The 20,556-nt window shown below is 33.9% G+C and overlaps 1 protein-coding gene across 1 annotated transcript in view; it reads left to right on the top strand.

Moving 5' to 3' along the window:
* Rock2 (Rho associated coiled-coil containing protein kinase 2) overlaps positions 1 to 20,556 on the top strand; it is a 136,185-nt gene that overhangs the window by 73,006 nt on the left and 42,623 nt on the right. Inside the window, exons 4-5 of the mRNA XM_058578368.1 lie at positions 1,809 to 1,946; positions 18,911 to 19,171. Of these exons, the coding sequence (XP_058434351.1) occupies positions 1,809 to 1,946; positions 18,911 to 19,171 (399 nt within the window). The remainder of the gene's footprint in view (positions 1 to 1,808; positions 1,947 to 18,910; positions 19,172 to 20,556) is intronic.

The following is a 20,556-nucleotide window of genomic DNA, read 5'->3' as shown; positions in this document are numbered from 1 at the left end:
TAGCATGTGTGAATCCCTGAATTCAACTCCGAATTCAATCTTCAGAACTGCCCGAAAAAGAAAAACCATGGTGCCTGCCACCTACTAAGTACTCAATAAATTCCTTCTTTCAGAAAATATTTATTAAAAGGTTATTATGTGCCAGGCATTAACTAGGCATGGGGGATTAAACAGTGAAAAAACATAAAAGCCCTTGCTTTCATTGGTTTAACTTCTATTGCTGAGATAGGTGCAAATTATTATTATTATTATTATTTTAAGAAAAGGATGCAAGATGATTAATAAGTGCAAGGGAGCAAAAGCAAGGGAGAATGAAATAGGAAGCAGTGCTGGCAGCAGAGGGAAACAGCAAGTTGAAAGTTTGAGAAGCTCCATCAGATCATGTGTTTCTGAGAGGGCAGCATTTGAACGGGGATTTGAGGGAAGTAAGGAACTGAGTGTGACTAGAGGATGGTTACAGGCAGAAGGAATAGCACATGGAAAGATGACAGGGAAAGCCTCTTAGGGGATTTTAAGCAGAGGAGGGTTCAGAAGAGGTTTATATTTCAGAGGGATCATTAGGTTGAGTGACAGCAGGGAACCTAGCTGAGACTTGCTGATAAGTGAAATAAAAGATGTTGGGCCAGGGTTGTAGCAATGGAAGTCGTTAGTAGATTCTGAAACTAGTGGATGGTTGGATTTTGAAACAATTTGAGGTAGAATTGAAATGATTGACTGACAGAATTTTTTAGTCCAAGCTAAAAGATGGAAGCTGCCATTTATCAAAATTGGGGGGTTGGGAGGCATTATGGGAGGAATACATTCAAAGGTGAAGTTTGAGATTTTCAGTTTTGGTTGTCCTGTAAGACACTGAGTTATAACTGCTAGCAATTATTTATCATTAATTTTCCAATAAAGGTTAACTGTTATAATCTTTACTAAGTATTTGTTGACTCTGTAATAGATAATTTGCTCTCTACTACAGTGGCAAGGAAGTTTGGGGAATTAAAGGAGCAGTCCAAAGTAGAGACCATTCTTGCCCTTGTGGAACTTAAAGTTTAATAGGGAAGATAGGAATTGATCTAATAACCATATTTTAACCTTTTAAATAGGGTACCTAGAAAAAAATAAGGATGGATTAATAAAATCACAGCTATTCTTAGATATCTAAATCTATTAGATTCACTTAAGTTCTGATAGTGAAGGATGTACACATGGATGTTTCAAATAAAAATAAATGTTTTCCCCAGTGACTTATCTTGGATGTTTTTATTTAACAATATCTTATTCTTAAAATTGGCTGATTGCTGGGCACAGTGGCTCATGCCTATAATCCCGGAGGCTTGAGAGGCTGAGACAGGAGGATCACAAGTTCAAAGCCAGCCTCAGTAATGGCAAGGTGCTAAGCAACTCAGTGAGACCCTGTCTCTAAATAAAATACAGAAAAAAATAGGGCTGGGGATGTGGCTCAGTGCTTAAGTGCCCCTAAGTTCAATCCCGGTAACCCTCCCTCCCCCACCAAAAATTGACTGATTAACACAAGAGTATTAAAGTTCATGAATTTAGCTTTATTTAGAAGAAATGAGATACTGGTATATTGAACTCAATGTTGAAAATTATCTGTTTCATGAAATATTTAGGCTGTTGTAAATTTTCTCCTTTATGTTGAATATGCTTTTACTTTTTAATAGTTAAGGATCCAAAAAAAAGAAAAAGTTAAGGATCAATTTATTTTGCAGCAGAAGGCACTAACAGTAGGATTATAGTATAATCTATTTACTCTCCTCTCATAAAATTATTTATAATTTTTATGATTAAAAATTCCACAGGTTCGTCATAAGGCATCACAGAAGGTTTATGCTATGAAGCTTCTTAGTAAGTTTGAAATGATAAAAAGATCAGATTCTGCTTTCTTCTGGGAAGAAAGAGATATTATGGCCTTTGCCAATAGTCCCTGGGTGGTTCAGGTAAGCATACTAACTTTTACAGTTTATTTTATTTTTTTAAGTGCTATTATTCTTAAGAGTTCATGTGCTGAAAGTCCTTGGTCTCACTTACATAGTAATAATGCAGTTGTTTTCAGTGAGTCAATATACTTGTTTAATGTTCCTGAACAGTATCTGTATAGACACATGTAATAATTACTTAAAATTGATGAATGCATGGAAGTATTACTTGCAACTTTTTCCTTTTTAACTCTCTTCTATAAAAAAATTAGCTTGATCATCAACATGTCATTACTCCTGCCTACCTTTTCTTGTGGTTTACATCATAGAAATGTAGTAAATTTATTGACTCATTTGGAAGGATATATACATATTAATATCATTTAGAAATTGTTATTACATTAATTAGCCTATCTCAGGAAAAAAATTACTTGACTGTAGGAGAATTTCCAATTGTTTGTCCTTTGTATATTGCCCATAATTTAAGATAGTATTAGCACTCCTGATTCTGCATCTTATTTGAACGTAGGTTAAGAAATTTTTGGTTTTGTTTTGCACCAGTTTTACTTCTCTTAAAGATTTTGTAATACATATCTAAATCCACACACATTTTTGAACAAGTGCCATGAGCAAGATGCCACTGCATGTTCAGAAAATTTAAATGATCTTGGGAGTTTGATACCTTGCTTGTGGAATGCACTGAGGAGGTTTAAAAAAAAATTGCCATATTAATGACTTTGTCTTTTTATTTTTATTTTTTTATGGTACTGGGGATTAAGCCCAGGGATGCTGAGCTATATCTCCAGTCCTTTCTATATTTTATTTTGAGACAAGGTCTTACTAAGTTGTGTAGGGCCTCACTAAGTTGCTGAGGCTTGGCTTTGAACCTGTGGTCCTCCTACTTCAGCCTTCTGAGTTTCTGGGATTTCAGGTGTGTGCCACCTCACCTGGCTTGTGACTATGGCATTTGAAACCTCATTACTCTTGTTTTTTTGTTTTTAATATTTAGTCTTAATCTCCCCCTCCTCTTTATTTTGTTGATTATATGTAGCCAGTTATTAGAAATTCTATTATGTGCAGCTAAAACTAAAAATTTTGTTTCAAATTATGTATCACAATAATTTACTTGACTAAAGAATGACTATAAAATATTATTTGTTCCATGTTTAGCTTTAAATTGCTTTTATAGTTGTATATTCATTGCTATTTCCAGATATTATTTCATATATTGCTATCTTTTGATCTTTAATTCTGTTAGGTGGAGCCTTATGAAGTGTTAATTGAGAAAGAAAGGATCTCTCAATAGTTGAAATAATCTGCAAAAGCAAATCAACAGTCAAAACATAGTACAATTGAAAAAGTAATTCAGATTATGACTGTGGTATTCATGTGTTTCTCTCTCTCTTTTAACTAATATGCCATGCAACATTACACTTACATGTATGAAATGTTTTAATTTGGGGGGAAACTTGTCAAAGGGACTGACCTATTTTTATTTATTAATTTCATTACTCACCTTTTCAAAAATATATTCACAGAGTTGTTTAATCACTACCACTGCCTAATTCTAGAATGTTGTTGTTATCCTCAAAAGAAACTCTAAATCATTTGGCAGTTATTTCTCAATTCTCTCTGACCCAGTCCTTGTCAACTACTAATATGTCTCTATGGATTTACCTTTTCTGGATATTTCATATTTGCTAGTTAACTTTCCATTGTTGTGACAAATACCTGATAAAATTAACTTAAAAGGAGGAAAATTTTAATGCATCAAAGGTTTCAATCCATGGTCACTTGACTCTGTTTTTTTCTGGGCTTGTGATAAGGCAGAACATTATGATGGGGAGTGTTTTGTGGGGCAGAGTTGCTCACTTTATGGCAACCAGGAAGCAGAGACAGAAAGAGAATGGGTCTGGGGACCCTTAAGTAGGTCCCTACTGATTTATTTCCTTTAACTAGGCCCGTCTTCTTAAAAGTTTCTACTTCCTTCTGCCAGATAGCCCATTAAGCTATTCATCATTAGTGGATTAATGCATTGATGATATCAGAGCCCTCATGATCCAAGTACCTACCCAAAGCCCCTCCTTTAAACAGTGATGCATTGGGGATCAGGCCTTCAACACATGAGCCTTTGGGGGACATTTGAGACCCAAACCATAACATTATATAAATGGGATCATATGATATGGTATTTGTGACATCTTTAAACATTCATTCATATTATAACATATGTTAGCACTTTGTTCCTTCCTGGCTGAGTTATGTTCTGTTGTCTGATTATACCAAATTTTCTTCATTCATCACTTAATGGACATTTGAATCATTTTTATTTTGGGCTTTTTTTTTTTTTTTGACTGTTTTGAATAATGCTGCTGTGAATTTTCTTTCATATGGCTTTTGGTGACTAAGTTCACACATTCCTTTTAGGTGATCTACCTTGTAGAGAAATTGATGGATCAGAGAGTGTGCATATAATCAGTTTCAATGGATTATTTCAAATAGCTTTCTAAATCTCAGCTCTTATTTTTTAATGACTATTCAATATTTAATTGTACAAATGGGCCCATGATTTGTTGGTGCACTATGTTTGTTGAAAGTAGCTATTTTCATTTTTCTTACATAAATTATGCTGCAGTATAACTCTTTGGTCCCTCTATATGTCTTACATATATGTTTTTAGTGTGATTTTTAAAAATTCAACAGATGTATATTGGCACATTTAAAAATCTTATTCTTTTGCTGGTAGAGAGGACTTTTTATTCTAGTTTATCTAGTTTGTTCTGTTTTTCTAAGGATACTAGTATTTTTCTAGTGTCCTTATTTTTGTTGTAACTCTTTTTATGGTAAGCTCTTCCTTGCTTTCTTTTCCAGTTTTATCCCCCAAATGTGTACTCTAAGTATATTATTTTAGTTTTGGTCTTTTTTTTTTTTTTTTTTTTGCAATGCTGGGGGAAATAAAATCTAGGATCTCAGACATGTAAGGCAAGCACTCTACTACTGAGCTAAATCCCCACCCAGTTTTTGGTATTTAAAAAACTTTTTAAATTTAGGTATATCTTTTACCTTTTGTCTCTCAAGCTATAGTATTCCTGTTCTTTGATAGTTTTTTGTCCCCAGGTTGAAAACCTGGATTTTGATAATTTTGTCCTTGTGGTATAGTTCAACATGCTTCTCTCTCATTTGAATTTTTGTAAGTTGATAGAGTAAAGGGTTTGATTGGATTCAGATTTCATTTTTAGGAGGCTATTTCATAGGCAGTATTTTTCTTCTTTCAGGAGGCCAATGTCTGATTATCCTGTGTTATCATAACTATTTTTGATCAGTGTCTTGATCTTTTAAGGATTGTAAAACGGTGATGTTTCAATTTCATCACTCCTTCTTAATTGTAGTGACTGGAATGTTTCTATAAAGAAAGATATTCCCCCATTTACTAATTGGTTACTCCATGATATAGTTCACATTGGAAGGACAAAAACTTCATTATAATTTCCCTATATTTACCAGTTTCCAAAAAGGAAGGACATATTTTTCTTTTTATCTCTTAAGGGTGACCAGTTTGGGGAGGAGGGTGGAATCAGTTTGAATGCATGGACCTAAAAAATGTAGTTAATATATTTTAGTCCTCTGAACACCTTGTTGAAGCTTATGTTATGACACCTTTGGCCAGTGTAATCATATTTAAATTGGTTCCTGAGACCTTTTGACAGAGCCTTAGGTGTTTTTAATAGTTTGCTTTTCTGTCTGGTGAAACAGGGTGTTCCAGACTTATATGAATTCTGCCCATGATATGGAATTAGGTGTGCTTGTCCATCTGTCTGTTGTATATAAATATTTCATGACTATTTCTTTAGAATAGGGTCCTGGCAGAAGTTGGGTGTGGTGGTGTATGCCTGTAATCCCAGTGGCTCGGGAGGCTGAGACAGAATGGTGAGTTCAAAGCCGGCCTCAGCAAAAGCAAGCTGCTAAGCAAATCAGTGAGACCTTGTCCCTAAATAAAAATACAAAATGAGGTTGGAGATGTGGCTCAGTGGTTGAGTGCTCCCTGAGTTCAATCCTTGGTGCCCCTTTCTCTCTCTCTCTCTCACATACACACACACACACACACAAAAAAAAATAGGGTCCTAGCATTGGAATTCATGGGTCACATAGTATGCACCTTTGACATTTGATTGAAAGGACCAGATTACTTTGTAAACAAAGCAAGTTTTTTTTTTGTTGTTGTTGTTGTTGTTGTTATTGTTGTTACTGGGGATTGAACCCAGGGGTGCTTACCCACCAACATCCCTTTTTATTTCTTATTTTGAGACAGAGTCTTTCTAAGTTGCTTAGAGCTTTGCTGAGTTGCTGAGATTGGCTTTGAATTTATGATCCTTCTACCTCAGCGTCCTTAGACTTTGGGATTACAGGCATGTGCCACTTTGCCTATCTAAAAATTTGTTTTAGTAAGCTTATATTATCACTAATGGCGTAAAAAGTTTTCTTCTACCACATTTTAAGCAAATAGTAAATATTGTACTTGTTTTAAACTGTCAGTTGCTTGCTTGATAAAAAGATATTATTGTGTTCATTACATTGCCTTGTTTACTTGCAAGATTCAGCATATTTACTATTATTAGTAACTTATACTCCTTATACATTGCATGTCACATTTTTCTAACATTAGAAAATTAACTTGTTTTTAAATTCATTTGCTAATGTTAATAGATCCTAGGTATTAATCCTTTGTTGTATATGTTGGAAATACACTCTCTTGACTATTACTTGCCTGTTGCTTATGGAAGTTTTAAATATAGATGTAGTAAAATCTGTAGATTTTACATTTCAATTGTTGAGCAATACCTTCCCCATGCTCAGGATTATAAAAATAATGTTCTATACTTTCTTTTCTTCTTCTACTTTTTTTTTTTTTTTTTTGGTACTGGGGATAGAACACAGGTGAACTTTAACACTGGGCTATGTTCCCAAGCCATTTTAATTTTGAGATAAGGTATATTCTTTATAATTTTTTTATATTTTAATTTTTGGAGAGAAATCTATTTCTGTGTTATCAGAAAATAATTTTTATATGAAATATGATTTGTTGTTTTCTAAATGGTTAGCCAGTTTTTCCATCATCATTTATTGAAAAGTTCCTTTTCCCCAAGAAATGAATGAAATAGTTTGTATATTACAGATTAAATCACCATATATACATGAATTTCTCTTTGAAGCTCTGTTTTATTACATCCATTTGTTAATTGTCCCTGTGCTAAAATCACATTATTTTAATTTCTGTAGTTTTTCAAATAGTTTGATATCTGATAGGATAAGTCTCTTCTTAATGTTTTACTTTAAAAATATTTTTCCAGAGGGCTGCAGGTGGCTTAGTGGTATAGAACTTGCCAAGCATGCATGAGGCCCTGGGTTTGATCCCCAGCACTGCCAAAAAAACCGGGGTGGGGGGGGATTTTTTTTTTCAGCAGCAATTTTTTCATACGCTTAACCATATCACTCTTTAGCAGGAATCCAGAAGTAATAGATTGAATGGGAAAGCACTTCATATTTTTGGGTGGGGAGTCAAAAATTGAAATGCCTCCCATGTATTGCGTATTGTGGAAGTTATGTCTATTTGTGGAAGTAGGAAGTTTCCTTATTCACCCTTCATTTGCTGCTGTTTGACAATTTCCCTTCCCCATTAACATTTACTTACACCTCCCAAACAACAAATAATATGTAACAATTCTTAAAAAATTTCTCTGTGAAGTTAGAATTAGCTGAACAAAATGAATTTTGACTTACATTGTTTTAATTGGTACTTTTTTATTGCTTTGATTATTTTGGATTAGTCTTCTTTTAACAATATAGTATATCTCTTCATATAAAACCTGATCTTCAGTGAAGCCACATTTTTTTACCTTTCCAAGTAGATTTAGAAGAATTTATACATAAGAAAGCTCTTTATTTTAATAAGTAGTTATTACAAAATACACAATAAAATGGCATTGGCTAATTGTTTCAAGGTAGTGTTGAACAATAGTTCTTTTTTCCCCCCATCCTTGTCCTTTTTTATTGTTTTAAATTTTATTTGGGTTTACTTCTCAGGTCTTTCTGATATTTAAAGCTTTCTAAGATGGGTAAATGATTAGGCCTGGTCAGGTCTTTCCTAGATTACTATTGTTTTCTTAACAGGAATAATGTTAAAGTATTTAAAATGTTTCCTTCAGTGTCTTTTAAGATTTACTGTTGTTGTTTATCTGTGATTATAATTCACTAAAAATAAAAAGACTTTAAAGTAGTATAAATTCTAAAGTAAATGCTATCTACTATAATGTGATATTTTCTTAATAGGCTATTAAATTTTATTACTAATATTTTGTTAAAAAATTTTTTATCTGCATAAAGGAGACTGGACATTTAATTTTTCAAACAATGGATCATGGTGCTTTTCATATCAGAGCAAAACTACTCAAATAGACGTAGTTGGGAAACACACCTTTTTTTTTTTTAAATTTTTAGTTGTAGATGGACACAGTATCTTTATTTATTTTTATGTGGTGCTGAGTATCGAACCCAGTGCCTCACATGTGTGAAGCAGGTGCTCTACCACTGAGCTACAGCCCCAGCCCCAACAAACCATTATTTTCCCTGTTCTTTTTGGTACAGTTTATATAAAATATAGACTGTTCATTCTATAAGGTTTGATTGAACTTGTTTGCGAAGAAAAAATGTAAATATATTTAATATTGTCAATTTTAGGATGTTTTTTTTTTTAGAGGGGGGGTGTGCGGGGACTGGGGATTGAACCCAGGGGCACTTAACCCCTGAGCCACAACCCCAGCCTGTTTTATATTTTATTTAGAGAGAAGGTTTTCCTGAGTTGCTTAGAGCCTTGCTAAGTTGTTGAGATTGGCTTTGAACCTCCTGCCTCAGCCTCCTGAGTCCTGGGATTATAGGCGTACACCGCTACGTCTGGCCATTTTTAGTTTAAAAACTTATTATGATAGGTTTGAGGACATAGCTGAATGATAGAGTGCTTGCCTAGTCCTTGGGTTTAATCCCTTTCATCGTGAAAAAAAATATTATAATAAATTTTAAACATTTCTTAAAGTAGAAACATTTCTTCTACCAGGAATTGGCAAATATTTTTGTAAGAGGCCAGATGGCAAATATTTTAGGCTTTGCAGCCCAAGAGGCAAGATCGAAGACATTATATGAATTCTTCTACAATAAGAAAACAAAGTTTTATAGATTTTTTTTAATTCAAGAAATAATAATAAATACAATTTTTAAAAATAGAGGTACACTAATGATTAGAATGGAATTTTTTCCTGGGAATGAGAACATTTCCTTAATTGAGGTTCACAATTGGTGTTTTTTGTCATCAAAATTGATTGTATATGTTCATTGTTAAGTTTTATGTATAAGAAGGTTTTATGCATACCTGTAATCCCAGAGACTTGGGAGGCTGAGGCAGGAGGATCACAAGTTTGACACCAGGCTTGACAACTTTGCAAGAACCTGTCTCAAAATAAAAAATTAAAAAAAAAAAAATAGGGCTTGGGACATGGCTTTAGTAGTAAAGTTCCTCTGGGTTCAGTCCCTATTACCAAAAAAAGAAAAGTCTTTTCATAACCACCACGTGGTTATTTTTTATACTAGGTTTTATTCCAAAGACACTTTTTTTAGAAAAATGTTTTTTTCATTGTAGATGGACACAATGCCTTTATTTATTTTTATGTGGTGCTGAGAATCAAACCCAGTGCCTCACACATGCTAGGTGAATCATACTGAGTCACCACTGAACAACAATCCCAGCCCTTTTTGATTTACAGAAAAATTGAGCAGATAATATAAGAGTTCCCATTTACCCCCTGCGTCGTTAGTTGCCTTTGTCCTCTTATAAATGTATGAACCAGTAGTGGTACATTATTATTTACTAAGGCCTATAATTTATTCAGATTTTCTTACTTTTTACTAATGTCCTTTTTCTGTTCCAGTACCCATCCAGAATAACCATGTTACTTTTAGTTGTCATATCTTACTTAGCCTCTTAGCTGTGACAGTCTCTCATACATTTCTTATTTTTGATGACCTTGATAGTTTTGAAGAGTATTTGTCAGGTACATTGTAGGGAGTGAATATTTCTCTATTTAAATTTGTCTGATGTATCATCTTAATGATATCATTATTTATGACTGTTAATGTTGAACTTGAGCATATGATTTTTTTTTTTTTTTTTGGATCAGGAATTGATCTCACGGGCATTCAACCACTGAACCACATCCCCAGCCCTATTTTGTATTTTATTTATTTAAAGACAAGGGTTTCACCGAGTTTTTTAGTGCCTCGCTAAGTTGCTGAGTCTGGCTTTTGAACTCGAAATCCCCCTGTCTCAGCCTCCGGAGCAGCTGGGATTATAGGCATGTGTCACTGCAATCGACTGAGCATGTGATTTTGATTAAACATATTTGTCACTTGAAGAAGACATTTTTAGAATTCTTTTAAATACCTTTCTTGATCTCTGCCATTTGGCAAGGTCATTACATTACAGATCAAGCACTTCTACTTGTACTAGTCTGAGCTCAGAAAGTGCATCCACTGCAAATTTTATATAGGAATGGAGATGTTGTTTTTAACTTTTGATAGCAGGAAAAGTATATAAAGCAGCTTGAGGTTAATTACCATCAAAATGACTATATACAGTATAAGTTTTATGTATAAGCATAATTTTAGGTCATATTGTGAAACCTTATTAGTTTGTAGCAAAGACTAATTTCCAACACTTTTTAGTGTTGGATACAGTGGTTGTTCAAATTTCAGTCTCAATTCAGTCTCAACTCTGAGCTCAAATAATTGCAGTAAAATTTCACCACTGCTATGTGGAATTGAGGATATTCACTTCTAATTCTGACAAAAATTTATAAAACTCCAGAAGAGCAATTGACACCAATTATTTATTAACAAGAGACTTAAAGTTTTCCATTGGGTGCCTGTTAATAAATATTACAGTGAATAACCACAAACTTTAAACATCTTACGTTATCACAGACTTTTTAAATTTGTCCAACTAAATCTTTTTCTGTGCCACATATATTTTTATCACCATCTGTTCAGGTTGTATTGAATCAGTGTTTTCTTAGATTCTTTGAAAATATTCTTTCTGTGCAGACTATTCAGAGGTGCAAATTATTTACCCCAGTGTTTGTCCTGATTCCTCCAATAAACACTAACTACTGCATTATATCTATCAGTAACCTCTGTGGCTCCTCAAGAGTCAAGGAAAACCACTTAAATTCTTTGCCTTATTTTTAAACTGACTTGATACTGCTCTCAGTATCCTTAAATCTTTTAAAGGAACTATTGACTAATAGTTCTTAAGATAGTTTTCTCTAGATATTTTTCTTTGGCTACTGCAGTCAAACACAGTTTAATTAATTAATCATTGGTAGATGGCTTTCCCTGCTTGCTGTTGGATTTGACAAATTTAAAACATTTTCTCATAATTCATTTTACTCTTTTAATTTTAAAGTAGTAAATTAAATACTTTTGTTCTTCTGTTTTTTTTCCTCTTCTCCATTCTTTTTGAGAGATTGCTGCTGTCCTGAAATTAGTATTTCTCCTTGTACCATCTCCCTTTTTCCCTTCCTCGTCTACTAGCTTTTTAATTTCTATTGTGATTGACTGATTCAGAGTTTTGATTTCTTGAGTCTTTTTGTACTTTATGTGACTGTATCTGTCTTTCACTTTTCTATTAAATAAGCTTGCAAATTATGTAAATTATCTTAACAATTTTTTTGGTTCTGTTTACAAAATATGCGCAACCAGAACAGGTTTTTTTAATAAAGTTTTTCTGCTTTTTTTTTCTTTTTTCTTCCCTTTCATTTTCTTTAGTTTTCTAGTTTCTTTAGTTATCTGCCTAACTTACTGTCAGTTTTTGATTTCCAGTTCAAATACCTCTTTTTGCTTAAATATTGAAAAGGGAAAAGATAATGAGGAATATATGTAAACTCATTTGAAGTTATAAATTTCCCTTTGAGCTCTGCTTTAATCTTATTACAACTTAAAAAAAAAAAAGCTTTGTGAGATCAATTCACAGAAGTGCATCAAACAAATGTCAGAGTGGCTTTTCACAAAAATAAATACCTAAGTCTTAACTGCCATGTCCAGAAATATACATTTCCAGCACCCAGAAGTCCAGAGTGTTCCCTTCCGGTTACCACCTCCACTTGTCCTCCTGGGAGCTAGTCTTCTTGTTCCTACCAGTTTGCCCCCTAATTTAACCAGCCACAGTAGCTGTACTTTCTCTGTTCATTGAATTTTATATCAGTGAAATCATTGAATAGATCTTTTTTTGGTTCAGCTCCACATATATCATTTACCGTCAATGTTACAGTATATTAATTGTGTTGCTATATTTTATTCTGCTCCATGCATATGTCATAATTTGGTCGTTTATTTTCAAAATTTTGTTTACTGAAATAATGTAATCATCCATATTCTTATGGCTTATTTCTGTTAGGTATATTCCTAGAATGGCATTCCTAAACGCTTACCATTAGTCTTAGTCTGTGGGGCCAAGTATTCTTTAGTATGTTTGTGGCAATTTCAGTTTTAAGTTTCCTTTGCCACATTCTTTTGTCAACCCTTTTGACAACTCTTTTGGTCTCGTCCATTTTAAAATTGTTTGTCATTGTGTACATGAGACATGGCATAACACAATGGTTTAAGTTTCCCTTTCACTAATAAAATAAAAAGCCTTTTAATATTTGAATGTCTTCTTGTGGGAAATGCCATTTAAGTCTCTTGCTTGTTTTCTCATTAGGACATCTGTCACTTAAGAAAAATTTTTTTAGTAGAAATTCTTATTTATTTTGGGTATGAATCCTTTACTGTGTATGTGTTAAAAATATCTTCTCCCTAACTGTGACTTTTTTCTTTGGGGAGGGTTTGCAGTCAGACTTATAGAAAGGCTGAAAGTATGAAGGAACTGTTTTTCTGAAGCACTCATACTTAGGTTGCTGACTTCCTACTTCATCATCCTTTCTTAGGCTGCTATAAAACACATTCCCATTGACTGGGTGGCTTCAACAACAATAGCAACAAGAAACATTCATTTTTTTTCAGTTCTGCAGACTGAAAGTCCAAGATTAGGAGCCAGGATGGTCTGGTACTTGGTGAAGCCCTCTTCCTAATTATAGACAGCTACCCTAACCTGTCTTTGAGTCTTTACTTGGCAGAGAGCAGAGAAGGAAGCAAACTCTTTTTTTTTTTTTTTTTTTTAAATAAGAGCACTAGTCTTGTTATGAGGCTTCCACTCACAATGTAATTACCTCCCAAAGGCTCCATCTCTACTCACATACCATCACATTGGGATTTAAGGTTTCAGCATACACATTTGGGGGACTGAACATAAACATCAGTCCATGGCACTCTCAATACTTTACTATTATTTCCAATAAGCATGCACAGTCTCCTTTATAGCCACAACATTCCTTGAAATGAGGAAATTAACATTGGTACATTAACAATTAATACTCAGATCTCACTCAAATTTACCACTTGTCGCAATAATGTCTTTCCTAGAAGAATCTGATTCCAAATTACATCGCATGTATTTTCTTTCAGTTTTGAACATTTTCTGTCTTCCCTCAACTCATCTCTTTCGGACTCTATATGCCCCACTAGATTGCCACTTACCTGGGTGCCCTTCTCACCAGTTGAGCCTTGATACTTGATATCCATGGCAGCCATCCTTATGTACAAATGCTCCTCCTTCACCTTTTGAGCTCTGATACCTTATGAGTAGCTTGCCACTGGCTCCTTTTATAGTGTATTTTTATAAATAGAAATATAATTTTTAATGCAGTACAGTGCAATTTAATAAAACTTTTATAATTAAAGGTATTTTATATTCATTTAAGAAATTATTTTCCTACCATGACATCATGAAGATATTCTGATACATTTTTTGGCTTTTTATTTTTTGCCTACTGGTCTGTCATGTCTGAGTCCTTTAAGACTACTAAATAGAATATCGTAAAGTAGGTAGTTTACAAACAACATAAATTTATTTCTCAAAATTCTAGAGACTGGAGGTCCACAATCAAGGAATTGGCAGAGTTGATCTTGGATCAGGGCCCATTTTCTCATAGATGGCATGTTCCTGCTGTTCTCACAAAAGAAGCCTGAAAGGGGTCAATGAGCTCCCTTGGGGTATTTTATAGGGGAAGGGGAACTAATCTCCTTCCTTAGAGCTGAATTCTCAGGGCCTAATCACCACCCAGAGGGCCCTCCTCCTAAAACCATAACTTTTAAGATGCTGGTCTTATGATATCAGTAATTATTAAACTATTGTTAAGGTATTACCTTACCTTAGTGTTAGGATTGCATATGATTTGGGAGCGATACAGACTTTCAGACTGTAGCACCTGGAACCAATTTTTTAAGAAGATGTTGTTACTTGGTTAAATTTAATTTGTTTTCATGTGGCTATCCAGTTGTTCCAACATCAAATATTGAACCACCCTCCCTCTCACTGGTATGCATTGCCTCCTTGTGTTGCAATTCAATTGTCCAGATGTGTATGGGTCTATTTTGGGGTTTTCTTTTTCATTCAGTTGTTTTGTCCAGTCCTGCCACCACCAGTACCATAGTGTTTTAATTAACTTGTTTAACTTACTTAGTATTGATAGAATTTTTCTTTTTTTAATGGTGCTAGGGATCATACTCACGGACTCCTTTGTGCCAGGCAAACATTCTACCACTTAGTTACATTTCCAGCCCATGGTTGAGCTTCTTTAAATTATGGGTTTATAGATTTCATTAAATTTGGGAACATTTGGGCCATCATTTCTTCAAATATTTTTTTCTCTTCCTGAAACTTCCTCTCCTATGGCCCCCTTTTGAGACTGGTTACACATATATGATCTGCTTGATGTTGTTCCACGATAACTAATTCTTTTTCCTTCCATGCTTCATTTTGAATAGTTATATGTTGTCTCTCAGGTCACTGATCGCTTCTTCTCATCTTTTTTCTTTTACTCACAAATTGTTTTGAGATTTTGTAATGTAATATGTAATGTAATATGTAACATAATGTAATATCAATGGCTCATTCCTGATAATTACCGAATAGTACTTCATTGTAAGGCTAAATGACAATTTGTTTATTTCTTTAGTTGTTGATGGACATTTAGTTGACTCCAGTTTTGTTCCCTTATATATAAAGCAATATTGTTAACTTACTTGTGGGTCAGCCTGACTTTTTGAAGGATTGTTTTTAAGCTGTATTAGGGAAGATTTAGATTTACTCTGATGGAAAGTATGTGATTCTTTTCTGTTGTTCTAGTGGCCATGTTTGCCATCTTAACATGTATATTTAAGTTTTTTAGAATAATTTTATTAAACTTATTGAGGCACAACTTGATACCATAAAATTCACCTAAGTAAACTATTCAGTTTTTTAAAAAAAATTTTAGAGTGGTGCAACTATCACTACAATCTGGTTATAGAACATTTCTGCCTTCTCAAATGATTTCATGCCCATTTACCCTATTACCCGCTCATCCCAGGCAACCTTTTCTAGACATATACCATCTAGATGTTTTAAATGAATAGAATTGTAAATATGCTACCTTTTGCAACTGATATCTTTAGTATACTTTTCATTGTTATTGTTGTTCTTTTGTTGTTATTGTTCTAGGATTGAATCTAGAGGTGCTTTGCCACTGAGCTACATTCCCAGCACTTTTTATTTTGAGATGGAGTCTCAGTAAGTTGCTGAGGCCCTTGTTAAGTTGCTGAGGCTGGCCTTGAACTTGCATTTCTCCTGCCTCAGCCTACAGAGTAGCTGGGATTATAGGCATGCACCACTGTGCCCACCTAGTCCATCATTTTTAAATTTAGCCTCACATAAAGTCTAAGTACATGTGTAAAGTCTTTGCAGAATATAATATGAGTGACTTCTTGGCCAATTCCCAGGAGAGTCCTCATTTCCCTTGAAAATCTCATGAGCACAGTCTGCATTCCTGTGGGCATTCTGGTCTTCTGAGCTCCCACCAGAATCGCCATAAAGCTCCTTTTACAACATTCTAAAGCTTTTCCAGTCTGTATCTCTAAACTTGTGAAAATTCCTCCCACAAACCAGCTCCAAAGATTTTTAAAAAATATTTTTTAGATGTTGATGAACCTTTATTTTATCCTTTTATTTATATGCAGTGCTGAGAATCAAACCCTCACACATGCTAGGCAAGTACTCTTACCACTGAGCCACAACTCCAGTCCTCCAAAGATTTTTTAACCACACGGTCAGGTTAGTCACATGAGTGACCCTAGTTCTGAGTACCAATTTCTGTTGTCATTTTTTGTGTTTCTGTGACCACAACATCTAACAAGAACAACTTACAGGAGGGAATTTTTATTTGGGGCTCATGGTTTTAGAGGTCTCAGCCCATAGAGGGCTGATTTCATTGCTTTGGGCCCAAGGTGAGGCAACACATGATGGGGTAAGGACCCTGTGGGTAAGCTGCTGAGCTCAAGGCAAGGTCAGGCAAGGTTGGAGAGAGAGGATGAGGAAGGGATCCCATGGAAGAAGCAGTTTTCCAGGGCATACCCCCAGTGATCCACCTTCTCTAGCTGCACCTTGCCTTCTTGCAGTCACCACCCCGTTCACTCAAACTAGGATGGGTTAACTGGGTTACAGCTCTCACAATCCAATCATTTCACCTCCAAACATTGCTACATTAACAGGAGCTTTTGGGGGACACCTCATATCCAAACCATAACACTCTTTTACCACTAAACTGCCTCTGTCACCTTTGTCAGAAAATCTTTTTTTTTTTTTTTTTTAAATTTTAATATTTATTTTTTAGTTATCGGCGGATACAACATCTTCGTTTTGTATGTGGTGCTGAGGATCGAACCCGGGCCGCACGCATGCCAGGCGAGCGCGCTACCGCTTGAGCCACATCCCCAGCCCAGAAAATCTTTATTAACCATAAATTATAGGGATTTACTTCTGGACTGTTTTGTTTCATTGGTCTATATGTTGATTCTTACATCAGTACTAATACTGTGTTTATTACTGTAGTTTTGTAGTGAGTTTTGAAATTGGAAACTGTAAGTCCTCCTATTTAGTTCTGACTCAGGATTGTTTTGGCTTTTCTGGGTTCTGTGTATTTCCAGATAAATTTTAGGATTAGCTTTCTGGGATTGGGGGGAACCCTGGGATTTAGATAGCGAATACATTGATCAATTTGGGGATAATTGTTATTTTGATAATATTGAGACTTCTAATCCATGAACATGGGATATCTCTCCATTTATTTACATCTTTCCTTCAACCATTTGGAGTAAAACACATTATACACAGCTACAGACAGACAGACAGACACACACACACACACACACATTCTTTTTCTCAATTCAGTAAGCAGCATTATAATGCTTTTTCATCTCTTCTTTCCCTACATCCCACTGCCTTCCATTTAAAAATTACTGTGACTTAGTAAGATTTTCTATACTCTTTATGTTGCCCTTTCCTATGCCTCACATAATCATTTTCTTGGATTTATTCTTCATTTTGTCAAACTATCCTTAGACAGTTCTTTTAGAAATGATTTGTCACATGAAATTTTATTTTGCCATCTCATTTGTTATAGCTGTGCTGTCTTTTGTATTTAGTATGTTGAATGAGAGATTTGTTGTTGATGGTATTTATTTTGTATTTCTGCATATAAGGCATCTTTTTGGTAACTTTGGATATTTCTTTTTGGTTATTTGAAAATTCCACACTAGCTGTCTAAGGTCTTTATTTAATTTAAAAGTCAAAACTATCAGTTTAGTTTTTAAATTAATACATATCTAGAAAATTTTTACTTTCTTTTTCTTCTGTTTTCTATTTTTAGAACTTTTAGATGTGTTGAACTGTTGCTAACCTTGGTCTATATTTTACCTCTTAATCTTTCAGTGTGTTCACAGAAAGCTTCTTTGCTCAGTTTTCTGGGTCTGTAATTTGTTCTTAATTCTTTGGCTTCAGGATTTTTTCTTCCATATCAGCCCACTATTTAACTGATGCAACATCTGTTACACTTTTGTGATTATTGATCTTGCATTCTTAAAGCTGTCCTTAGTTTGTCTCACCAAGTATTTTCTTGAAGATTAATTTTGTTTTTTTTAATTACTTTGCCTCTTTTTCATGATGCTATTTTTTCTCTCTTCTCTTTTTGTATGTAGAAATCTTTTCTGTCAGCATTGCTTGTTTCCTGAAGGGGTTGGACATGCTATTTGGTGGGATATATAGATAACTTTTGAATTTGTGGTTTTTCTGTCCCTTCTGGGGACCAGCAGTAACCTTGTATCACTCCTTAGATAACAGTGCTACTTGCTGCTTATCATGAACAAGAGAATGGGGAAGGGAAGAGAGGAGCTAGCTAGTCCTGTTCCAAGTATGGCCACTATTTATTTACTCATTTATTTACTCATTACTCATTTATTACTCATTACTCATTTATTTACTCATTCTGTCCGTGGGAATGAGGCTTACTCCTTCTCATATCTGTTGAATCTGGTACCTTTTAGATGTTTCTAAACTGCTTCTATTTTCTCAGCTCTCTTCTATGTGAAGTGTGTGCAGTAGTTTGTTTAATTTTCAGAAAGCTGTTTTTAAACTGTAGTGAATTATTTTATCATTCCTTTGCCTTTTATATTCCTCATTCCTATTCTGTGTCTGTTTTTAAACGTTTCTACTTAGTTTCTTGTATTATATTTTCCAAGAGAGAAATTGTGCATTATTTTGTGCGTATTTTATAGTATGCTTTATATAGTATCCATATAAAAATTTTGTTGGCTACTGTTTTTCCATTGGACATGTCCAAGTCTAAAATAAGAGAGTTAATAAATTTTAACTCTATTTTATATTTAATAGTTTTTGGATTTTTTTTTTCTATTTATGGTTTTAGTTTTTAGGCTTAAAAACTTTTTTTTTTTCCTTTTCTTTTGTTTTCCAGCTCTTTTGTGCCTTTCAAGATGATAGATATCTGTACATGGTAATGGAATACATGCCTGGTGGAGACCTTGTAAACCTTATGAGTAATTATGATGTGCCTGAAAAGTGGGCCAAATTTTACACTGCTGAAGTTGTTCTTGCTCTGGACGCAATACACTCCATGGGTTTAATACACAGAGATGTGAAGCCTGACAACATGCTTTTGGATAAACATGGACATCTAAAATTAGCAGATTTTGGCACATGTATGAAGATGGATGAAGTAAGTAAGCAAGTTTTTTTAAAAAGCAAGTTTTTTGGGAAACAGAAGGTATTGTAATACCTCATCAGGATGCCACCACACCCAGCAGGTCTTTGTAGTTTTAAATAAAGATAAATTTAGTTTTGCTTATTGTGTAACAAACAAAACAAAATAAAACCAAATTAAAATACTTCCTTTACTAATAATTCATCTAGATTTTTTAGAATATAAGAAAAATGAAAACTAAGTTATCTTCCCCATAGAATATCAACAAGCATTTGTTACCAATCAAAACTGGTTCATGTGTATAGTGACCTAGATGTAGGCTTAGGACACATAATCTAAATTAAGGCATTTGAGTATTTCTCCAACCATTGTTATTTCTATGTTTTTGTTTTAGGAAAGGAGATAAGGAAAGAAATTTTATGTTACCACCTTCTTCTACCTACCCCTCTACATTAACCATATAGAATAAATTTGGGGACATCAACCATTGTGATACTTTACCTATTGAACAATCCATATTATAAAAATAGATTCAGTGACATTATCCTCTTAGCTAATTATGGTATTGATTTATTTGGGTTCCAAAACCTATGTTTTGTCGTTTTCTTTTTGAGTGTGTTTAATTCCTAATGGAACAGTATTATATTTTATTTATTTTTGCATTTCTTTGCTGGATATAAAAGATGACTTCCAAGTGTTAGTACATATTGATAGCATGTGTGTATATCATCTTTAGTATGGTTTTCATAACCTTTCAATATGCTCATATAGCTAATTTTTTTCCTGTTATTTATCTAGCAAAGACATATATTTGGAAGTAAATTTCTTCTTTACCTCTTTAGTTATTTATGCTAACCAGGTGATATTTGTATTGATTATCTTACCTTTATAAGTAATCGTCTTTTCTCAAAATCAGCCCAGATTTTAGTTCATCTAGAAAGTTCTCCTTGATAATCCTAATCTAACTGATTATTCTTTTAATGTTATATTCAAAATTTATGCTATACTTTCTAGGCCATTTCTGTTTTAGTTTAAGCTAAAACTTAACATCCAACTTAACATTTTGTTGTGCTTTACAGAATCTGTTACTGTGTCCTATAACCATTTATTAATGTTTAATAGGGGGAGTTTTTGATTGCTCCCAAAGCTCCCTTTTGTGGCATTTACCATAAAATAGTATGAAATGATTAATAGTGAAAATTAATCTATAATGAAAATCAAATACGAAATAGTTTTCTGATAGAATGCTAAACCTTTCTGTGTCTGGGATATATAATCTATGATATTTATGTACTGCACTTCCATGAGTGTATTCTGATTTTAATTAAATCAAAATCTTTTGTGGATGGGGTGGGATGCAAAATAAATCATACCATGTTTATAGAGGAAGGTTAAAGGTA

The sequence above is a fragment of the Marmota monax genome, unplaced genomic scaffold (genome assembly GCF_021218885.2).
Source record: "Marmota monax isolate L192 unplaced genomic scaffold, Marmota_monax_Labrador192_F-V1.1 WCK01_AAM20220418_F8-fsc00010, whole genome shotgun sequence".
NCBI lineage: Eukaryota > Metazoa > Chordata > Mammalia > Rodentia > Sciuridae > Marmota > Marmota monax.
The sequence above is the reverse complement of the archived record's forward strand: the minus strand, read 5'-3'. Positions and strand labels throughout refer to the sequence as shown.